The 19,581-nt window shown below is 40.4% G+C and overlaps 1 protein-coding gene across 2 annotated transcripts in view; it reads left to right on the forward strand.

Moving 5' to 3' along the window:
- Positions 1–19,581, forward strand: part of DOCK1 (dedicator of cytokinesis 1) — a 285,055-nt gene that overhangs the window by 22,121 nt on the left and 243,353 nt on the right. For both annotated transcript variants that reach the window (XM_062000751.1, XM_062000752.1), the window contains exons 2-11: positions 295–378; positions 5,217–5,257; positions 7,259–7,314; positions 8,643–8,739; positions 11,911–12,059; positions 14,951–15,086; positions 16,203–16,360; positions 16,924–17,005; positions 17,428–17,563; positions 17,892–17,964. In XM_062000751.1, the coding sequence (XP_061856735.1) occupies positions 295–378; positions 5,217–5,257; positions 7,259–7,314; positions 8,643–8,739; positions 11,911–12,059; positions 14,951–15,086; positions 16,203–16,360; positions 16,924–17,005; positions 17,428–17,563; positions 17,892–17,964 (1,012 nt within the window). The remainder of the gene's footprint in view (positions 1–294; positions 379–5,216; positions 5,258–7,258; positions 7,315–8,642; positions 8,740–11,910; positions 12,060–14,950; positions 15,087–16,202; positions 16,361–16,923; positions 17,006–17,427; positions 17,564–17,891; positions 17,965–19,581) is intronic.

Here is a 19,581-nt window from a genome sequence, read left to right on the forward strand (position 1 = left end):
ATAGAAAAACTAGTTAAGTGCATTGTTAGGAAGAAACAAAGGATTATAAATGGAATGAGAGGCTATTTTTAGAAAGTGGAATTGTGGCTTTTTGAGAGGTGTTAAAAGGGAAAACATGAATGGGTTAAAGGACTCGGCCAAATTCCTAACATTTTCTTACCACAAAATCCTTCACAAAAAGGTGGAGAATGGCAACAATGAGCAATAAAAACAATGATGTGGGGAGACAAAACTCCCGGTGGTTATGTTGTCTTGCACGTGCTAATGGCAGTGTTGCTTTTTCCTTCTGCCCAGCTCTCTACAACTATGATGCCAGGGGCCCAGATGAACTTTCCTTACAAATAGGCGACACCGTGCACATACTGGAAACATACGAAGGTAAGCTGAGAGAAGCTGCATTTAAAAACGTTGTTCTTGCAGTTGCATTACTTTTCTGTTTGTGACCTTATCTTCTCGTGTTACCAGGTGATGAATTAGTTTGTTGCTAGAGGACAAAACATGCTATTTCTAATGAACACGGAATGAACCAATGCTAGATGTGAATGAGGATGTGTGTGGTCGATACTGGGTGAATAACCATTTCCTTTTTCTATGGAAGATGGATGTTCACACAGCTTTGTTTGTATGGATCATTTGTAGCATCTGCCCTGTGTTTAGTGAACTGAGAGGTGCTTTTTGGATACCCTCGGGTGATGCAAAAGAGCCTGCTGCTAAGAGAAGTTTAGTCTGAATTTGAAAGTCATCCGCGTCCTCAATTATTTATGCCTCTCTTATAAGATGTATTACAGTGCCCTGGCTTTTCAGATGCTTGCTTGTTTTGATATGAAGCTGTAGAAATGCTACAAGTACCCAAATCTTCCCTCCTTGATCCATGTAAAAGGGAATTTGAATGCTGAGTTTGATAATCAACCGAATGTGGAAATTGTAACGCTGCTCAGCTCTTGCTTGATGCAGTACTGAGCCAAGCTCTTTCATTATATCCTTGACTTGAAATGTTATGGCATGCTTCAGTTTGGAAAGGTGTAAGTTGCATGTAACTAAATTGTCTTTGTTTAAAATATTGTAACACTTTTGTCTAGTGGGAATGTGATTTACTTTAATATATTGGTTTAATTTGTTTGTTTCCCTAGACATTGATATTTTGGTACATCAGTGTGATAAATTTGCTTTAGATACTGGTTTAATAGGATTTCTTTATTGTTATATTTACTGAAACAAACAATGATATTTCAGTGAAAGTAACAAGCCTTGCTCATCACTGTACAAATGAATTTTCTCCCTGTTTCCAGGCTGGTATTTTCCTACAGTTCAACTTGCCACTGCAATGCCGAATTCGCCTCTGAGCAGAGAAGTCTTTCTGTAACCTGACATTATGTGCTTTAATAAAAATCTGATCATGCAAAGATATTAAATGCAAACTGAATGATTTAAATGTCATGGAGCTTTGTACTTCTATAGATAAACAGATTTATTTAATGAATGTGGGAGAAACTCTGAATCCTGAGTAGTATATGTGAAACCATATCAAATGATGGCTGCTGCCAAGTAAGTGGAGATGACTCAGTTTTCCCCTAGACTTGAATAACAGACCTTCACACTCTCATGGCTGTTAGGCTTCAAGCACATGGGATGAGTTCACGTTGAAAGAAATGCAAAGAAGTTAATATTCTTCCAAACATTTTATACAGTGATTACTCATTTCTTACCTGCTGTGATGGGAAATTAGGTGCCATAAATCTTATATCTCTTGTTCACAGAGCTACCATTATTAGGTGATTATATGAGCTTTTTGATCTCTGAGTTCCTCTGTACAGAATTTGTGTAGATTGTGCCCCAGGAGGTTTCGTACCATTGTGCTAACATCCAGGTGTGTGCCTGGGAACTTCCCTGCCATCAGTCCTGTCCCTGTCAGGGTTGGATTACGCTGCAGTGGGATGTGCCAATCTGAAGAGAAACCCCCTAATAGTATGATTATGAGACAGAAAAGTCATTCAAAGAGTGAGTAATGCCTTTTTGCTGAGACTCTGTGATTCTGCTTCTCACAGGTCTACTCGTTTGGCCTATGTCCAACGTTGTGAGGGAAAAAGAATTGGCTTCTCTCATTGAAACCTGATGTATTCTGCATTCTGTCCGTGGTATCCTGCTGTAGAATTGTTACTATTTAGAAATAGTTTTCTAAATTCTTAAGTTAGGAGTAGATTTGAAGAACTACATGTGTCCATAGTCTTGGAAGTGTTAGATTGTCATTTATTTGGGTTTTTTTTTGTGTCAGAATCTGCTTTGTTATCAAGAAAAGCTGATGCTAAACTCCTACTCGGTTGGTCTTTTCCCATTCGTCATGTGAGCCTTACAGGGAAAGCCAATCAGCAGAGCCATATGACTTCATAAATACCCTTCATCTTGCAGGAGAGAAGGATTGTATTTCATAGCAGATACCCCAAAACAAATATTTCCCATGTCTGAATTACTACTTGCCAGACCTTTATTGTCTTCATTCCATATCATTCCATTGTTTGGTAGAATGGGCAAATGGCACATATGATCTGTACCTGTGGCTTATTAAGGTGTATAGCTATTAAATATAAACAGTAAATAAGCTTCAAAGCCAAGCTTGCATGTTTCAACAGTAGTTAACTTCTATTGCTGCTGTGGGAAGGGAATTTGGGTTCCCAAGTAAGTATTTGCAGTTAAGCTGTTTCTGATAACTGTGTGTTAAATAGATGCATCGTTCAAGAAAAACAACAGTAAATTGAGTGTCTTTTGTAGCTCTAACAGAGACACAAATATTTTGTTTGTCCTTTTTCTTAGTTGGATGCCTCTTCTTACATGGGTGCATATTTCCAACCATTAAATCCCCCAATACTTGTAAAAGATGAGGCTAGAAATCCTGTAACAGGTCAGTAAGCTACTTAAAAGGCCATGATCACTTTAGAAAAAATACTTCTGGCATTGGCCTGTTTAACTTTCACTGGCATTTTGTCTGAAACCAAATTGGCTGTGAATAGAGCGAGGAGGCTCTGAAGCTCTGTGCTGTGTGCTCCAGGGAAGCATTTCATCAGGCATTTGCTCTCTTTGCCCTCAAGCTTTGGGTTTTTGGTTGTTATTTTTTTTTAAATGATCTCCAAAACTGCTGAGGTTACAGAATGAAGCACTAAAATGAGGCAGGGTTACAGCATGGGTCAATAGGTGTGTTTAGGATTTACAAGGACATGTGCTCACACATCCCTCTGCCCATTGCTTTTTTAGTATGGAGGATTGGATCTGGCTCACGCACATGGCAAGACTCAGTGCCTCCAGTTGAATCTGTGACAGTTTAGCTTGCTTTGGAAGTTGGGCTCCCCACTGCATAGCTGTGACCTAGATACCCAGCATGAGCTTCATTTAGGTGGCGGCTGCCAGTGAAGAGCCTGGTCGTCTTGCCTGGCTGCATTAGGAGTTCTGCAATAAGCAGTAGTGCAGCCAGTTCTCTGGGGTGGATTTTGGCTGCTTTCTTCTCTGCACTCTCATGCAACAAGTAGCAGGAGCTCCAAAACTTCAGAAAGCAGAGGCTCAGCAGTGAGGAGCTTTTTCTGCTATGGGGCCTCTAATTTGCAGGTTCAGACAGTGCAGAAGATGGGGTGGGAGAAGCGAGGTGGCAAAGACAGCATGATTGTGTGTTGTTTAGTTTGTACAGTGCATTTGATAAGAGAGATGGTGCTTATCAGTTTAGACTCCAGAACTTCAAAATATTGACTTATTCATATAAAACTGAGGAGGAATTTAGTTCTTTAATAGGACTGAAATCTGTGCATATCTCTGCACAGACTTCAGCCAGTGGAGTAAAGCACTAACAGAAATGCACTGCTGCCTTTGCACCTGAGCCAAAAGCTGTGTGTGGTTGTTTGAGCAGCAGTTTTTGTTGCTGTTCCTCTGAAGGCAATGGAAATGTGAAATACGAGGCCGTTGCAGCTTCTGTGGGGAAGTGAACAGGGATGGTTGTATATGCCAGGTTAAGGAAGAGAGCACTAACCATCCCCAAGTGATCATAGAAGGTAGGCTTCTGGGGCAGGGTGAAGAGGATGAATCATTTCACCTTTTGCTAGTGGTGAGCAGACTGAAAAATCCTACGTGCTTGAGATTTTCAGTTGTATTTCTAGTCCCAAAGTACAGATAATGCCTTGTCTTCCTTGAGCTTCCTTCCTGTCCTTGTTACCAGCAGTGGGACTGTAGTTTCGGTTTGGTGGGTTTTTCTACGCATCTTTTTTAGTCACCTGAGGATTTCCTGGGATTCTGAGCAGAAAGGAGCAAGTAAGCCATGGCACAGACCAAATGAAATACAAAACAGTGGAAGCGTACAAGTAAACTAGTGCTGCATTGAAGGCAATATGCACTGAACATCTCATCTGCTTTCTCTGGCACAGTATCTTCCATGAGGCAAAACGACTGTAGCTTGTAGGGGTTTGTTTTCGCTCTGGTTATCCAGTGACACCGAAGTGGGATGGCTGGATGAACACTAAAAGCTGTAATGGTGATTGCTTGCAGATGTGTCGTGAACTAGGGGCACAATAAAGGAGACAGTTTTGCAGGCACAGACACCTGCCTGGGAGCTGTGGCACAGGCTGAATAATCGTGTGGCATCGGGGCTGCTGCGGGATGGGTGTTTGCTGCCTCGTGCAGAATGAGGGCTGTAGGACTCCTTGCCCTTTTAGATTTTGATGTCTGAGCTGTAAATCCCCAAATATTCGTGTCAACTTGAGGTGACAAACGGCTGATCTGTGTTTGGAAAGTTGGATTTGTGGAAGTTAAAATAGGTTTTAAAATCAAACTAGCCAAAACAGTCCATTTTTGTGACGTTTGTGCACTTGAGTTGGTTTTCTTTGGTGAGTTAGCAATGAAAATGAAGTGAGTGACAATTAAACACATGTAAAATACCATCTCTGTCTTGTAGTGCTCTCCATCAGTTTGATCATCATCACTTGGATTTTTATTGCTTCTGAGAAGACTTGTTTTAACCAGGATATCAGTCCTGTAAATTCAGGCAGAGGCTGTTTGCACATGTTGGTGGGGGTGAAACACAGAATCTTAAGGGATGGGAGGGACCTCGAGGGATCATCTAGTCCAACCCCCCTGCCACAGCATGATTGGAAACCATGTGCAGGTGGTGTTGAGCTCAGAAGGAACAGCTGGTAGGGGATATTAATGAACTTCTTAATGTTTTATCCCTTCTTCTCTCCTAGGTTGGTACAGAGGTTACACTCTACGAAAGAAGTCCAAGAAGGTAAGTGTTACCAAAGCAGGGTGCTGCTTATTCTCATGGACAGAGATGTGTTGTGGTGTTGGAGGTGGTGTTATAACAGAGATCCCTGGCCTCTGTTACAGTGCTGCATGGGAACTATTCACTATTATTTTGCAATCTAAGGGTTTGAGTACGTTCAGTCATTATAGATAGCTTGACGTGCATCACCTTGTTGTCTGCAGTGACTGGTGTCCCAGAGCCTTTGCCTCAGTAAAAAGTTCAAAACTTTGTGTTCTAGTTTAGAGGCTGACACTTCACTGTCAAATAACATATCACTTGTAAAACACAACTGTGTCTTGGGAAGTGATCTGGAGATGCACGTTGTGATTTTCAGTTGTTCTCTGCGAGAGAGGAAGTGATGTGCTGCAGTGTAATTTTGCCTAGTTGTTGGGCATTCAGTGTGCATAAAGGGCTGCTGTTTATAGCAGCCTTACTCAGATAAAAAGGAAGGAAACAGCACAAATACTGCTTGTAATGTTGTGGTTTATATTTTGAGCGTTTTATTAACCAGGATTTAAAGGACTTCTGATGTCGCTTCTGTTTTCACTTTAAACACTTTGCCTACAGAGGTGTGTTTTGAGTCTGCACAGAGTACAGAGCAGGCTCCTGTGGTTCATCCCATCCATTTCCTAACCAGTTCCATGGTGTTTCTGTTCTATTTTGATGTTTTCTGCTTTTGGCAATATGCTGAGTTTCTTACAAACCATATATCACGAGCATGCCTTGTGCAGCCTCCAAAGCAGCAACGCGTTCTTCCCAACATGAATCGATGTCACGTGTTGCTGCATTTGTCTGACTGCTGTTTATTTTTTACTGGGACAAAAAAAACCACACTCCTCCATCCCCAACCCCCTATTCCCTATGGTCTCCTGAAGAGGTTTTGACTTGTAGCACTAATGAGAGGTGGATGGTAGAAGACACCACACTATATAGTATATAGGAAAAGGCTCTGGAGAGACCTTAGAGCAGCCCCCGGTCCCTAAAGGGGCTGACAAGAAAGCCTGAGAGGGACTCACCTGTCACTACATCCTCTTGTAGAGAAGGAGTTATGGCTTAAGACTGAGATTAGATATTCAGAATTTGTTCCCTGTGAAGGTGGTGAGATCCTGGCACAGGCTGCCCAGAGAGGCTATGGCTACTCCCTCCCTGAGACTGTTCAAGGGCAGGTTGGATGGGGCTTGGAGCAGCCTGATCAAGTGAAAAGTCTCCCTGCCCATGGCTGAGGGGCTGGACCAGAGAGTCTTTAAGGTCTCTTCTAACCCAAACCAGTCTGATTCAGTGGAATGTGGTCTATGTACTGTGGGTTGCAGTGGAGACTGCCTGAGTTCTGTGCCTGCACATGCCTATTCATTTCACAGCAAGGCAGCCCGTTATACTTCCCATTCTCACACACTGTTTAGTTTAACTGGAACACTGGAAACACTGGAAAAAATACATTTTTGGGAGCAGAAACAACATCTTATAGCAGGGTAAGACAGCTTGGTTAGATATGAGACAAAACAAGCCACAACCTGGATTATGGACAAGGTGTCATTTTGGAAGAGATCTATTCAAAATCCCTTGTCTTTCATGCTTGTAAAATTAAGTCTGCTTTAAGTGACACCTGTATGTAATCATCCAGGGACATGGAGAGTCATGGCAAATGGTATCTTGAACTGGAGAAGGAAACACCCCTTTGTAGGGCTGCTTGTGCCAGGGTATCACTGCTGTTTCCTTTGGTGTTGTGAAGAAAAGTTTTGAACTCCTGAGTCTGTATTTGCCAAGGTTACAAGAACACCTTCTCAAAAGGACATGCCATACAAAATGTGAATGTCTGTTAGAAAGAAAACAAAGCACTGCAACACAACTATTCTGATGCTTAAGAGGATGTGAATGGCCCTGCAGACCCAGCAATGTGTCCTGGCATATTTTTAGGTAATAGATAAAATGGTACATGCAACTGGATGTTTAAAACAGGGGTTTTTTTTCCCTTCTCTCTCAAAGGGCATATTTCCTGCCTCCTATATACATCTAAAGGAAGCGATTGTCGAAGGCAAAGGGTGAGTTTGGTTTGAAAATAATGAAAATCCTTTTTCCTGTTTGTATCTACATAATTTTAGTGTATTATCTGTTAACTTAGACTTGTTAGTTAAGGAGCTGATGATTTTTATTTACACCTTTTATTAGTCTAGATAATTATTGGTTGAGAGATGAGCTTCCCCTACCCCTTGCCTCTTGCTTTTGTTCTCATTTAACTTTTCACAACTGTTCTATCTTCCAGCTCTCGAGTCTTAAGGCTTCTGCTGGGTATATTAAGAGACCTTTGCTATGAGTTGTGTTTCTTTTCTGCAGATAAAATTGAAGTATCCAAGTATTAATTTCTTAATTCCTTCTTCACTAAATCTTGTGGCCCAGACTCCTTGCTGAAAGGCATTGTTTTCTACCTTACCAGCTCGTTGTGTCGAATTGGTCATTTTGTGATTCATCTGCTTCCTTGCCTGATGTGTGTCACACTGAATAGTTTGGGCTGGTTTTTGTTATTGAAGAAGTTCAGATCTTTATATGTAAAATCAACATTGCTGGAAGTGCCTGTAAAAGTTTGGGAAAGAGTTACAATAGTTAAAAAAACAAAAAGGAAAAAAACCAACCCTAAACCTCAGGCAAAAATGTGGACTGAAGTAAAGAAATGATTAGCCAGGTATGAAATGGAGTGAAACAGAATGAAAAGTTTTTATTCCTTTGTGCCTGGTTTATTTTTATACACTGTTAAATATGTAAATGATAAAACTACTAATCATGAGATTGCTGCATAATGACATCTTCTTTGCTGATTACAAAACTGCCTTTAAGTACCCTACTTCTGAAATGTTCGAAGATGGAGCTGTTGTTTCTTCCTTTCATGGCACATCATTTTCAAAGGAGTCATACAGCAAGCTCATGGTGATGACTTCACACACTCCATTTTTCTTTGCAACACCAATGTTTTGAAAGACAATTCTGCAGTAGCATCATGGCATTGTAGGTTGTGTGTAGCTGCCTTTCATCTTGATTGCTTCTCCTGAAATTAGGGTTCTCAGTAATATGGTATGGTGAGGTTGGTATCAACATCCTTATCTTGTGAGTATAGAAATAAGAAAGTGTGGGGCAAAAACTGAGCTGATGTAAAACACTTTGTCACCTGGCTGTGCTGGTGTACACCACTTACCCTGTGTCTGAGAATACATCCTCTTTTACCTTGCAGGTCGATAGAAAGTGTTGTTATTATTTACAACCCTGTCATTGATCTGCCTATGGAAATGAACAGTACCTTGTTAGAAACACTCCTGCCATCCTAACAAAACTAATTCTCAATGCAAACTGGTTTCTTTTTCCCCCTCTTCCTCTTAAGACAACATGAAACAGTTATACCCAACGAGCTCCCCTTGATTCAGGAGGTTACCACAACGCTGCGGGAATGGTCCATCATATGGCGGCAGTTATATGTTGTAAGTATCAACTCAGGTAAACACTTCCCATAGCACACACAAAACGTGTGATGCTTGTGAAAGGTAGAGTGAGGAGGATGAAGGCACTATTAATGAAATTCCACTTCTGTTACTGTTTCTAAAGGCTACTTTTAATGGTGGGAAAGCTTTCAGCATCTTCTGTGTTGCAGGCACAAGTCTCAGCAGGGTTTCTTTGGAGTGTTTTCTCAAATGCTTCGTGCTTCTGGTGCAGAATCAGTGTTTTGTAGAGTGTTACCTTGATCTAACAGTAAATTGTTGAGCAGATGTGATCCCTATTTCATGGGGCACTATTAAATAGAATGCACTGAATTTCTAATATATGATAGCTTTTTCTAAATCTATAGACAATTGTGTTAAAGAAACAAAGAAAATGGTTTTGAGGGTAGTTCTTAAGGCTGTTGGTATATGTTATGAAACAACTGGGTCTTTGATGTCAAATTTGTGGGTGTAAATTTAAACTTCTTGAAAAAATCATCATTCTCAGTGCTCTTGTGCTTGATTGTTCCAAAGTCATCCTGGCAAGTTACGTGCCTGCTTCTGTTTGTAAGCTGAAGTTTCAAGCACATAAGAACACATTCTTAGAAATGTATAGAAGTAACCATTTGCATTGGTAGGCTCTCAGATGGAATAATAGAAAGTTACAACTACACAGCTGAAAGTGCTCATAAGTCAGGTCTTAAGGGTGTTCAAATGTACTTAAAAGTGCAGTTCAGGTGTTGGCAACAGCATGCTGTAGGGTGTAAGGATAGCTTGGCTCAGACTTCCCATGCTCTTGTTGTTTAAGGTCACCACAACAGCATGGTGAGAACATGAAATTCTTGTATTTGAAGTAGGGTTTCATTCAGAGTCTGTTTTGTATAGATGTGTGAAATCTTGTCATAAAAATGCAAGCTGTGTAATCAAGACATTGAGTGGAGATGTAGATGTTTGTGTTGACTAATGTGGCTTTTAATCACACCCATGAAAATAAAGATTAAGACTACAGTATCCCAGAACTGATGTAGTGTTGCAGTAGATGAGATGAAGGATAGTATCTTCGATGAAGAGGAACAGATTATATCTAGAAGAGAGAGCTTTAGTGTGTAATACTAGAAAAGTCATGTATCCAGGAGCAAGGAAGGTGAAAACGGGCAGAGACAAGCTAGGAGGAGCAGGATCTAGAGAGGACACTGCCCTTAGCTCCACTGCTGTGCTCCTCCACTGAGGACAGTGAGGACTGCATTTTGACCCTGATATCTTTTTGGGACATTGTCTGGAGTGTGAAATATGAAATGGCTTAATGTCAGAGAAACACCACTTGCAGAACCACACAAGACTTGAGGTGCACGTACAATTAAGAAAGGAGTAATAGCACAAGGCATTTCTTGCCAAGACTTGTGTTTTCTGTTGCAGTTACTTATAGGAAATTCCAGGCGTAGGAATCACTTGTTCTAACAGTTAATGTTTAACATCTCCTTTCTTGTGTGTTTCCTTCCATCAAAATATATGAACAGCTAAACAGTCGTGCAGTGCTTGGCTAATAACTTTGAACTCAAGAGCAGGCAAGGTATGATGCTGCCAGGAGCCTCAATTCAGTAGTGGAAAGGATCCCAGTCCCTGTCACAGCTTTACTCTGAGTAGGCAGATCACTTGATGAGTGAGATTATAGTTTATATCTCATGGATGCCCGTTAGTTTAGTAGTTATATATGGTGCATTGCCTAAAAGAGCATTGGTATACTGGGATTGCCTTTTCAAGGGAGGCTGGATACACTGGAGGTAGCTGGTTTCAAACTGATCAGTCTGCAGTCTAGACAGATAATCCATATTATCCCATCTTGCATATGAAAAGTCAGTGAATGCTGTCATTAAAGCCTTTGTTTTGTAATTTGTGTTTAAATGTTGAATAGGTACTCAGTTTTGACTTGCAGAGGTTGTGCCCTGTTCTTCCTCTCACTACCTTAATGATTGCAGCATCAAAAATCATGAACCTCTTTTCTGTTTGGATTTGTCTGTATTTAGCTTTCAGGCATATGTGCCTGTTGTGTCTTTCTCTGCTGCATTAAAGAGCTTTTAATAACAGATATTTTCTCTCTGTGAAGCTTCTTGTACTATAATCAAATCAGCTTTTTGATAATCTGAACAAACTGAAGCCTTTAAGTTTCCCAGTGAAATGTTTTTTTCCCCTGAGTCTTGGAGCCATCATGTTTCCCTGCACATTCTGCAGTTATTCATGTCTCTTTTTTAATATATCTAGCTATAGTGGAGGGTTTTAATTACTGAATTATTTCAGTTGTTCTCAGTCAGATAAGGCCTGGATGTAGTCTGAAGGAAAGATGGTTACACATAGCCTGAATAATTCATTGTAGGGTGTTTAGTAAGTTGTGTTCTTTGTAGGAGTTTGTTGAACTTTTGGCTTAGATTTTGAGGGTTGTGAAGAGAGTAACAGAGAGACAGCTTCAGGGTAAGATCAAAGCATACAGGACCACTGTGTGTCTTTGTCTTGATGTTAACTTTCTTGTCTCTGAATGCATGTGTGCTTGGGCATGCATAGAGAAAATGCTCTTTCTTCCATTGTGAATCTGCAACTTATTGTCCTGTGTCCTAGCTTAGATCAATGATGTCAAGGAACGCTTGTATCTGTTGCTGGCACTGTTTAATATCCATAGTTCCAGCCTTTATGAACAGTTATGGTATTTAACTTCCTATAACATTTGGTGCTTTATTGTTTTCCACTTCAGGTGTTACCCGTGGTCTCATATTCTAAAGGTTTAATTGGAGAGGGGAGAGGTTTCTGTAATATGTTGCAGGTGGAGTGTTGCAGAACCTGAGTCTCTTGCTGTTAAAATGCACCATTTTTAGTCCTGCTCTAGTCAGTTTAGAGGGTCATTGCATAAAGTTAGCTGTGTGAACCAAGGAAAGGGTCTCTTTCCCTTGAATGCCTGTTCTGAATACAGCATGACTCTGGTTTGCAGGGAACATAACCACTTAGGTAGCTAAAGCAGCGTATTCAGTGTTGTGTGCTGTAGGAAGTTAGGCTCGTATTTTAGAGCTAATTGTAGACTTTCACTCTTTTGAATTTGTATTTTATAATTGCAGTTAATTACCTGTACTTAAAAGATGCTCAGTAGACTTCAAAACTAACTTCTGTCCATGTTTTCCCTCCAAACAGCAAGACAACAGAGAAATGTTTCGCAGCGTGCGACACATGATATATGACCTTATTGAGTGGAGATCACAGATACTGTCTGGAACCCTTCCCCAAGATGAGCTCAAAGAACTGAAAAAGAAAGTGACTGCCAAAATTGATTATGGAAACAGGTTTGTGAGCAATATTTTTCTGAGTATTTCTGCTTTAAAACCAGCTGATTTGGTTTTGACACATCAGATGTTAACAACTTCTTGCAGGATTGTTTTATTCCTGTCTTTATGGAGATGTAACAGTAGTATATTAGAAGTCCTGTTATAGCAAGATAAAGAATGAAGATGATCTTTAAAGTATAGTATAACTTATGATATGGAAAGTGGACTTCATATGTAACTTTCTCACTTGCTTGATGGTATTATCAATGTGTAGCTGTAATTTTAGACATCAATTGGAAGTGCAAGTATTGCCTCCATTCAAAATACAATTGAAACTGTAGTTGCTTCTCCAATATAAACAGTTGTTACCTTCTATAGTGTCCAGCTTGTACCAGAAGATTGAGACACACTTAATAAAAACAGTATCCATTTAACAGAAGAGGATGGGAATTGTGAAGGAAACATATAATAAAATATGCACTTGCAATTCAGATGTGTTAACTCTCCAAACAGTGGTCTGGGCTTCAGCAAAATGTTTGGAGATGCAATTTTTAGGTTACAAGTTGTCAGTACAGTTAGGACTTTGCATTTTGATTGAAAATGAGAAATCTTATGTCAGTGTTCCATCAGGAAACTATTGGAAGCCGTGTGTTGAATACAGAGAGCATTGTAGTGCTGCACACCTGGAGACTGAAGAAGTTTTCAGCAAACTAGTCTTTAAAGTCCCTTGTGATGTAAATAGCTCATCAGATTTCAGTTACTTGTGTTTTATTCCTTGAGAACTGTCATATTTGCAGTATTTCTGTTCATGCACTTTAGCAGCAAAAGCTGTGATTAAAAAAAAAGTACTCAGTGCATTCAGTCTGTAATTATCCCTTAGAATCCAAGATATGGACTGTGGTACCTCAGCAGACAATTAACCAGATGTTGTTGATATTAGTTGTTGGGCTACTGTATCTTACCATCTGTCTGAGGAGTTGGTTAAAGTTACTGTGAATAACCTCCAGATGCTCAGCGTTCAGATACAATGGAACATCTTGTGCTGTGCTTAATATTCATAATGTTCTGATGGGCTAATTAAGTGATCAGAACATCCTCTGTGGAGAACAGGAGGGAAGTGAATTTGAACTTCTGAATAAATCCTCACAACTGAAAGATACCATATGTTTCTAATGTAGTCATACATCCACTTTTGTCTGAAATAAGCGTGAATGATGATTTCAAAATCCAGACAGATGAGCTCATTATGCATTGTGTAAATGTTTTCTGATCTAATCATATCTGAACTTCTTCTGCTTTGTAAAATACTGATTTGTAAATAAGATTTTTTTAAATTCTCTGTAAATAATAGAGACAACAGTTTCACTGCATGTTGTCAAAATAACTGAGGAAGTAAAGATGATGGTATGAATTTGTATATTAAATGCTTCCCAGAAACTGGGTCAAGTGGTTTTGTTGTGAAAAGACATTTTTGTTCAATTGCAGAAATCTGTAACTAAGACAGTTAGGAAAGAAGTTCTGACTGTTTGCCAAGCATCACTTGCAAGGTCAAGGGTCAAATAAATAAAATCAAAGGAATGTGTGCTTCTGTTTATTTGTCAGTCAGCGCAAGCATTCTTGTCCTGCTGCTGTGTAGGGCTGGGGATTTAGTCTTCCTCTAGACTGGAGTTCCCTTTTCATCCAGCCCCAGCAAGTATCTCCCGTGGAAGGACTCTGCTCTTCACCAGGGCTGACAGTTATGATGGAAACTGCCCAAAATACAGGAGGAAACGTCATCTGGGATCTTAGTGTTCCAGGGATGCTCAAGAGTTTGGTGATGACTAGGTCCGGCTCCAGAGTACAGCTTAGGAGGTGTTTCTTAGTAAGTGGCTGCCTGCACTCTGCAACTGGAGTGATGTTCATCCACTTTTGAATTAATGCAGGGAAAGTGATTAACTCAGGATTTATGTGTTGACCCTGCTCAAGGATTTGTTTAACACCTTCAGCTTTCCCTCTTGTCAGGGAGGGACAAGGAGTGATCTTGAGACATGAAACATGTCTTAATCTGCCACAGTACCTGCCCTTCTTTTCTAGTGGTTATGGGCCATATCCAAAGGGGACTTACTCTCAGATAAACCATGAACCTCTCTGTGGCTTATCAGACACTGCAAGTTCATTCATCAAACGTATTTCAAAGCCAAAGTTGCAGTAGCTCCATAAAGAGAGGTGGCTGCAGAGGTAGAAGGAGAAAATAGGGACCATATGTACTGGGACAAAGGTGAGGAGGTTAGTCTTAAGGAAGATAGGTAGAGAAATAAGGATCAACCTAGACCTGGTTTTTCTTTATTCTTGGTTCTGCTAGAAGCTTTCTACTGACATGGAAACATGTGAAAGGTCTGGATTTGATTATGGCAGAAACATTCCCCTCTGCAGAAGGTAATCATGGACATTAACACCCTGCTGACAGGAATCCGAGTTTGGCTTTAAATAAAAGGAAACAACTTGTGCCTTCTTAAAGTTTTTGCTAAAACATAAATGTGCCTGCTCTGGAGGAGAATGCAGAGTAGGCAGAAACAAGCTGCCCAGTTTGCATGTGGTGTGACTGTAGTGGTTGTTTGTTCAAACTGTCAGATGAATCACAGGAGAAGACAGTCTCTTGCAGATTCAATTGTTTAAGAAATTACTTCCCCAGCTGTTCTGTATCATTTACATGGGATCTTTCTGTGCTGTGGGGAAAAAGTGACTTCCAGCCAGGGATGGCTGTCTCTGGGGTTGGTGACATGGTAAATTGTTTTATCATACATCAAATACTTGTTATTCTCTATCATATGTCAGGTGTGTGTGACTTTCATGTTAATGGCTTGTCAGGTGTCTTTTAAAGAGTGATTGGAGCAGTGTTAATTCACAAGCATGTTTTTGTGTTCATTTAGGATTCTCGATTTAGATCTAGTCGTTAGAGATGAGGATGGCAATATTTTGGACCCAGAGCAGACCAGCACAATTAGCCTGTTCAGAGCACATGAAATAGCTTCCAAGCAAGTTGAAGAGAGGCTACAGGAGGAAAAAGTAAGATAATACTACACACTGTAAATTTTCCCTTAGAAACATAAGACTGTAAACTAATGACTGTTATTTTTGGCCTTGATAATGAAGAATTTGAATGGTTTGTCAGGAGTTAACAGGTGTAAACGTTTTGCAAGAACTTGTATATCTTAGGCTGTTGCATTGTCCTTCTTATCCTTCAAAGGGCTTAGTGGAATTTATTGTTCAGACCTCTGTGTATCAGGTTTATATTTCAGTTTGTCACAAGAGTTGATTTCTGAGAATCAAGTAGAATAATGTCAAGTAGAATTATGTGTATCATATGATCTTTGTGTGCCAACCCTGCAAATGTGTTGAAATACAAAGGGCAAATTTGAAGTCATTCTCAGACTTGAGTAGTCAGCTTCTATTGCAATTCCAGTCCTTATTTTCACAAGGAAGAACATTTCTGTTGTAAGGAGTCCTGCCCATGTCAGCAGCAGTTATTGGAGCGTGGTATTCCTGAGGAGCTGCTCATGGGTGCGTTAGTGCAACTTAATGAGTTACTGCATCCTGTTGAGTTGTAATGGGCCATACACAGACTTGCAGCCCTCACCAAAATCAGGGTAAAAAATAAACCAATTTAAATGGGATTTAAGCTATAAAGTTTTTGCATCCAATGTTGGATGCCTCAGCCCGGTTTCCTTTGGGTCCCATGTGCATTCCTCTCTTCTGCACAGATAAAGTAGTCGGTGAGAAGTTGATGGGAGATACAGTCTGAGGAGTGGATAACCTGTGGAAATGGCACTGTTTTCTCTCCTGTCTTTCCTGGCACTCTACACTCATCAGATAAACATGAGACAAAGGGAAGAGCAAGCTCCCTTCTTTTGTATCAGGCTCTGTTTTTTTCCCCTCCATTTGTTTATCTGTCTTTTTAATAAGTGAATATATCTCCCCACTTTTTTCTTTCTCCTCACAGTGTGCCACTTTAAAGACAGATCTAGGAAAATGCAATCTATTGTAAATCCTAATATAAACAAAGATCCCATGAGCAGACAGTTGAGAGAAGCCCTCCTCTCTGAAAGGTTTTATGCAAGTTTTATAGTTTGGAAGTCTGTTAGGCTATGTTAAGCTTAAGTTTCTTCTCTTCTTGGATTACAGTCTCAGAAACAGAATATTGACATCAACAGACAAGCCAAGTTTGCTGCCACTCCTTCCTTTGCTTTATTTGTAAATTTAAAAAATGTAGTCTGTAAAATAGGAGAAGATGCTGAAGTCTTGATGTCTCTGTATGATCCACTGGAATCAAAATTTATCAGGTTAGTGTACTCCTGAATGTACTCTTTAGTCTGTGCTTACTCAGTTACAGCAGCAAGGAAGTTTTGCAGGATGAGAGGGCTTATGAAAGTCACATTTCTGTGAAAGGCATAGGAAATGGTCATGTGGGAAGGAGCAGTGCAGCAGCACTTTATCCTCATGTGTTCAGCACAGCAGCAGGCAAGTCCCAGCACCGTGGGTACCTTTCAGGGTCATGCTGTTCTCATCGTGCTGTGCCTGGGGTTCCCCAAGTGCAGAGCTTAAATGGAACGTGAGCACACCTGCAGGGCTGTGTGCCATTGCTTAGCAGCAGCTGTGGCAATAATGTGAGAGTTTGATTCCTCCAGTCCCAGCTTCCTTAAAGAAATTCTTACCCTTCGTTGCTGAGGAGTTGCTGACTTTTTAGAAGTGACACACACAAAGGGGAGTCTCAGCTCTCCACTAAATAAATACTAATTGCTTCAGGATGAGTAGAGTTGGTTTAAATTCTGAAGTTGGGTTTTGTGTGCTTATCTTAAAGGAAACCCTTTAAACAAAAAGTCCTCCAAATCTTGTTATTTTTCAGTGAAAACTACTTGGTGCGATGGTCAAGCTGTGGGCTCCCCAAAGACATAGACAGATTGCATAACCTCCGAGCAGTGTTCACTGTAAGTAGGTGCAACTTGCTTCAGCTGGCAAACTTTAAAGCACTTGATTCATAGCTTGTGAATAACTGAGGATTGTAGTGATCTGTGTGTAAACAGTGTGGAGTTACCTCTGGAGTAATGATCCCGGTGAAGGCTCACGTGGGACATTTCTCTTAAGTGGCTACTAAAAATTCTCAACACTTGGCTAAAACCAAAGTTGCTCTTTGAATTTTTAAGTTGCTAGAAATGATTTGGCCTCTAAAGGAATTAATTTGCACAAAAGTCAAGATGTTTAAGTACAGTCATAAAAACTGGAGGCCACTCTGCTGTGGTGCCAGAGGCTAGCATGACAAAGGCAAGTTCCAGGCAGCAAACCTCCTTCCTACTGAAATAGTTTGGAACTCAACTATTATAAAATAATCTGAAGAAACTACTGTTTGTAGGACTTGGGCAGCAAAGATCTGAAAAGAGAGAAGATCAGTTTTGTGTGTCAGATTGTGCGAGTGGGCAGAATGGAACTGAGGGACAACAACACGAGGAAACTCACCTCTGGGCTGCGGCGACCTTTTGGAGTGGCAGGTAACTCAGTGCACCATATCTACCTGTATCACATTGTGGTCTTGCATAGAAAGTTGGGTGTAGGAAACTCCTGTGGATTTGTATAAACTCAGAATTGTTCCAGATTTCACCAGCCTGATTGCTGCATTGTAGAGTTTCCTGTAGCTTCCAGGACTTGTGTTAGCTAGAGATGCCAAAGGTTATTTGCAACGTGATATTATTCTATAGGAAACCTCTGAAATGGTGCAATTGGTGACTCTGTCTCTTTTCTGACCCACCAGGCTGTTCCCTCAGCACCCTTCTTCCCATGTTGATCACTTAATTCAGTACACTTTGTTTTTGTTTTCAGTAATGGATGTTACTGACATAATTAATGGGAAAGTTGACGATGAGGACAAACAGCACTTCATACCCTTTCAACCGTAAGTAGGGAAGAGTTTGAAGAATAAGCAGAAGTGAAAGAATAAAGTTTTAAACTTCCTTGTTAAAAAAAAACCCCAAATATTAAACTTTTGCTAGGAAGAGATGCTTTGCAGATATTTTGTTGTTAATGTATTTCAGTGTCATACCTGGATAATTTCCCTTTAGTTATGATAGCGATAGCCCCAGAAACTTTTAAGTGTCGACTTTAAAGCGTACATTCCTAGTTTTTCAGTCTTATTTACTTCTGTTTAAAGCTGGCTGATAATGTGTAAGAGGTGAAATGCTTAAATTAAGTCCACTGCTGGTTTAGAGCTCTGCCTGAGGTTGATAAAGACCAGCAGCATTACCAACATCCACTGCAGGAGACGACTTTGAAATTAGTAAATAGTAACGTTTGGCTTTTTCTTGGTAGCAGATACAGTTTCATGGTAGAGTCCACAGTAATTGGAGTCCAAAAAGTTCAGAATTTGAAGGATGGCTTGATATACCCCCTGTAAAATCTTCTCCAAATTCAACTTACCTGAGACTCCTACCAGAAACCTTACATGTTTTGGTTGGCTGGTAAGGAATTGCTGCACATACCTGTTAGAGCTGGCTTACAGAATCAAGGAAATCAGGCTGTTACGTGGACCTGGTCTTATTTCTACTTATCTAACACTGCAAACCTTTCCACAGTGGCTCTGGGGAGTTTGACAGACTGGTTTACAATATGAAATGGTCTACTAGCAAATATGGGGTTGGTGTCCTTTTAAAGTATGGACGTTATGGAATTTAATGTAATAGTCAAAGATCAGTTTTGACTTCAAGCCCCCAAAGCATATTAAAACCCAGGGATTTAATAGCCTGAGTTCTTGTGAATACATAGGTAGGAGCAGAGAAAGTGCTTTTAGAAGTGAAAGCTGATTAACAAAAGAGAATGTGGGGCAAATATTCTGTCCCATCCATTGTTCACAGGATTTTGGGGCTCTTTATATTTCATGAAGTGAGGAAAGTGAGGAAGGGATAAATCAAATCAATGTGCATAAAGTATGAATGCTTAGTTTTCCCTTTGTGTGAAACGTTAGACTGCCATCTGTTCCGAAAGGCAAACCATACTTAGGGGAGCTAAATTCCTTGATTCATGTACTAATGGCTGCTCAGAGGGCTTTTAATAATATTATTAAGAAAAGGAATCTTGGAATAATGAAGCCCTTGTGGTTTGAAGATGGAGGAGTCTTGGGGGCATTGCAGGGACTGCAGGTGCTCCAGGGAGCCAAGCAGGAGCGTGTGTGCCTTGTGTCTCAGCTTCAGCTCTGTGCAGTGGTGGTGCTGGAGTGGTGGATGGGATGTTAATGTGAGAATCAGAAGTACAGCTCCATTTTTCAAAGAGAGCAGGGATTTTTAGGGAAGGGTGTGTTCATGATGTGTTTATTGTGTGGTAAACAATAGCAGGCTTATTGTTTTGGTGAGAGTGGAAGTACACAAGGAAGATGAATCTTTGTGTATGAAAGTGGTTGCTAATGGCACGTCTAGTTTGCTGCTCCATTAACACTGGTTTATTTTTGGTGGGTATATCAACGAGCTTTTTGAAAAGATGTACAATGTGATTTTCTCTTTTTTTAGCCTTCTGCACAAAA

This window comes from Colius striatus, chromosome 8 (genome assembly GCF_028858725.1).
Source record: "Colius striatus isolate bColStr4 chromosome 8, bColStr4.1.hap1, whole genome shotgun sequence".
Taxonomy (NCBI): domain Eukaryota; kingdom Metazoa; phylum Chordata; class Aves; order Coliiformes; family Coliidae; genus Colius; species Colius striatus.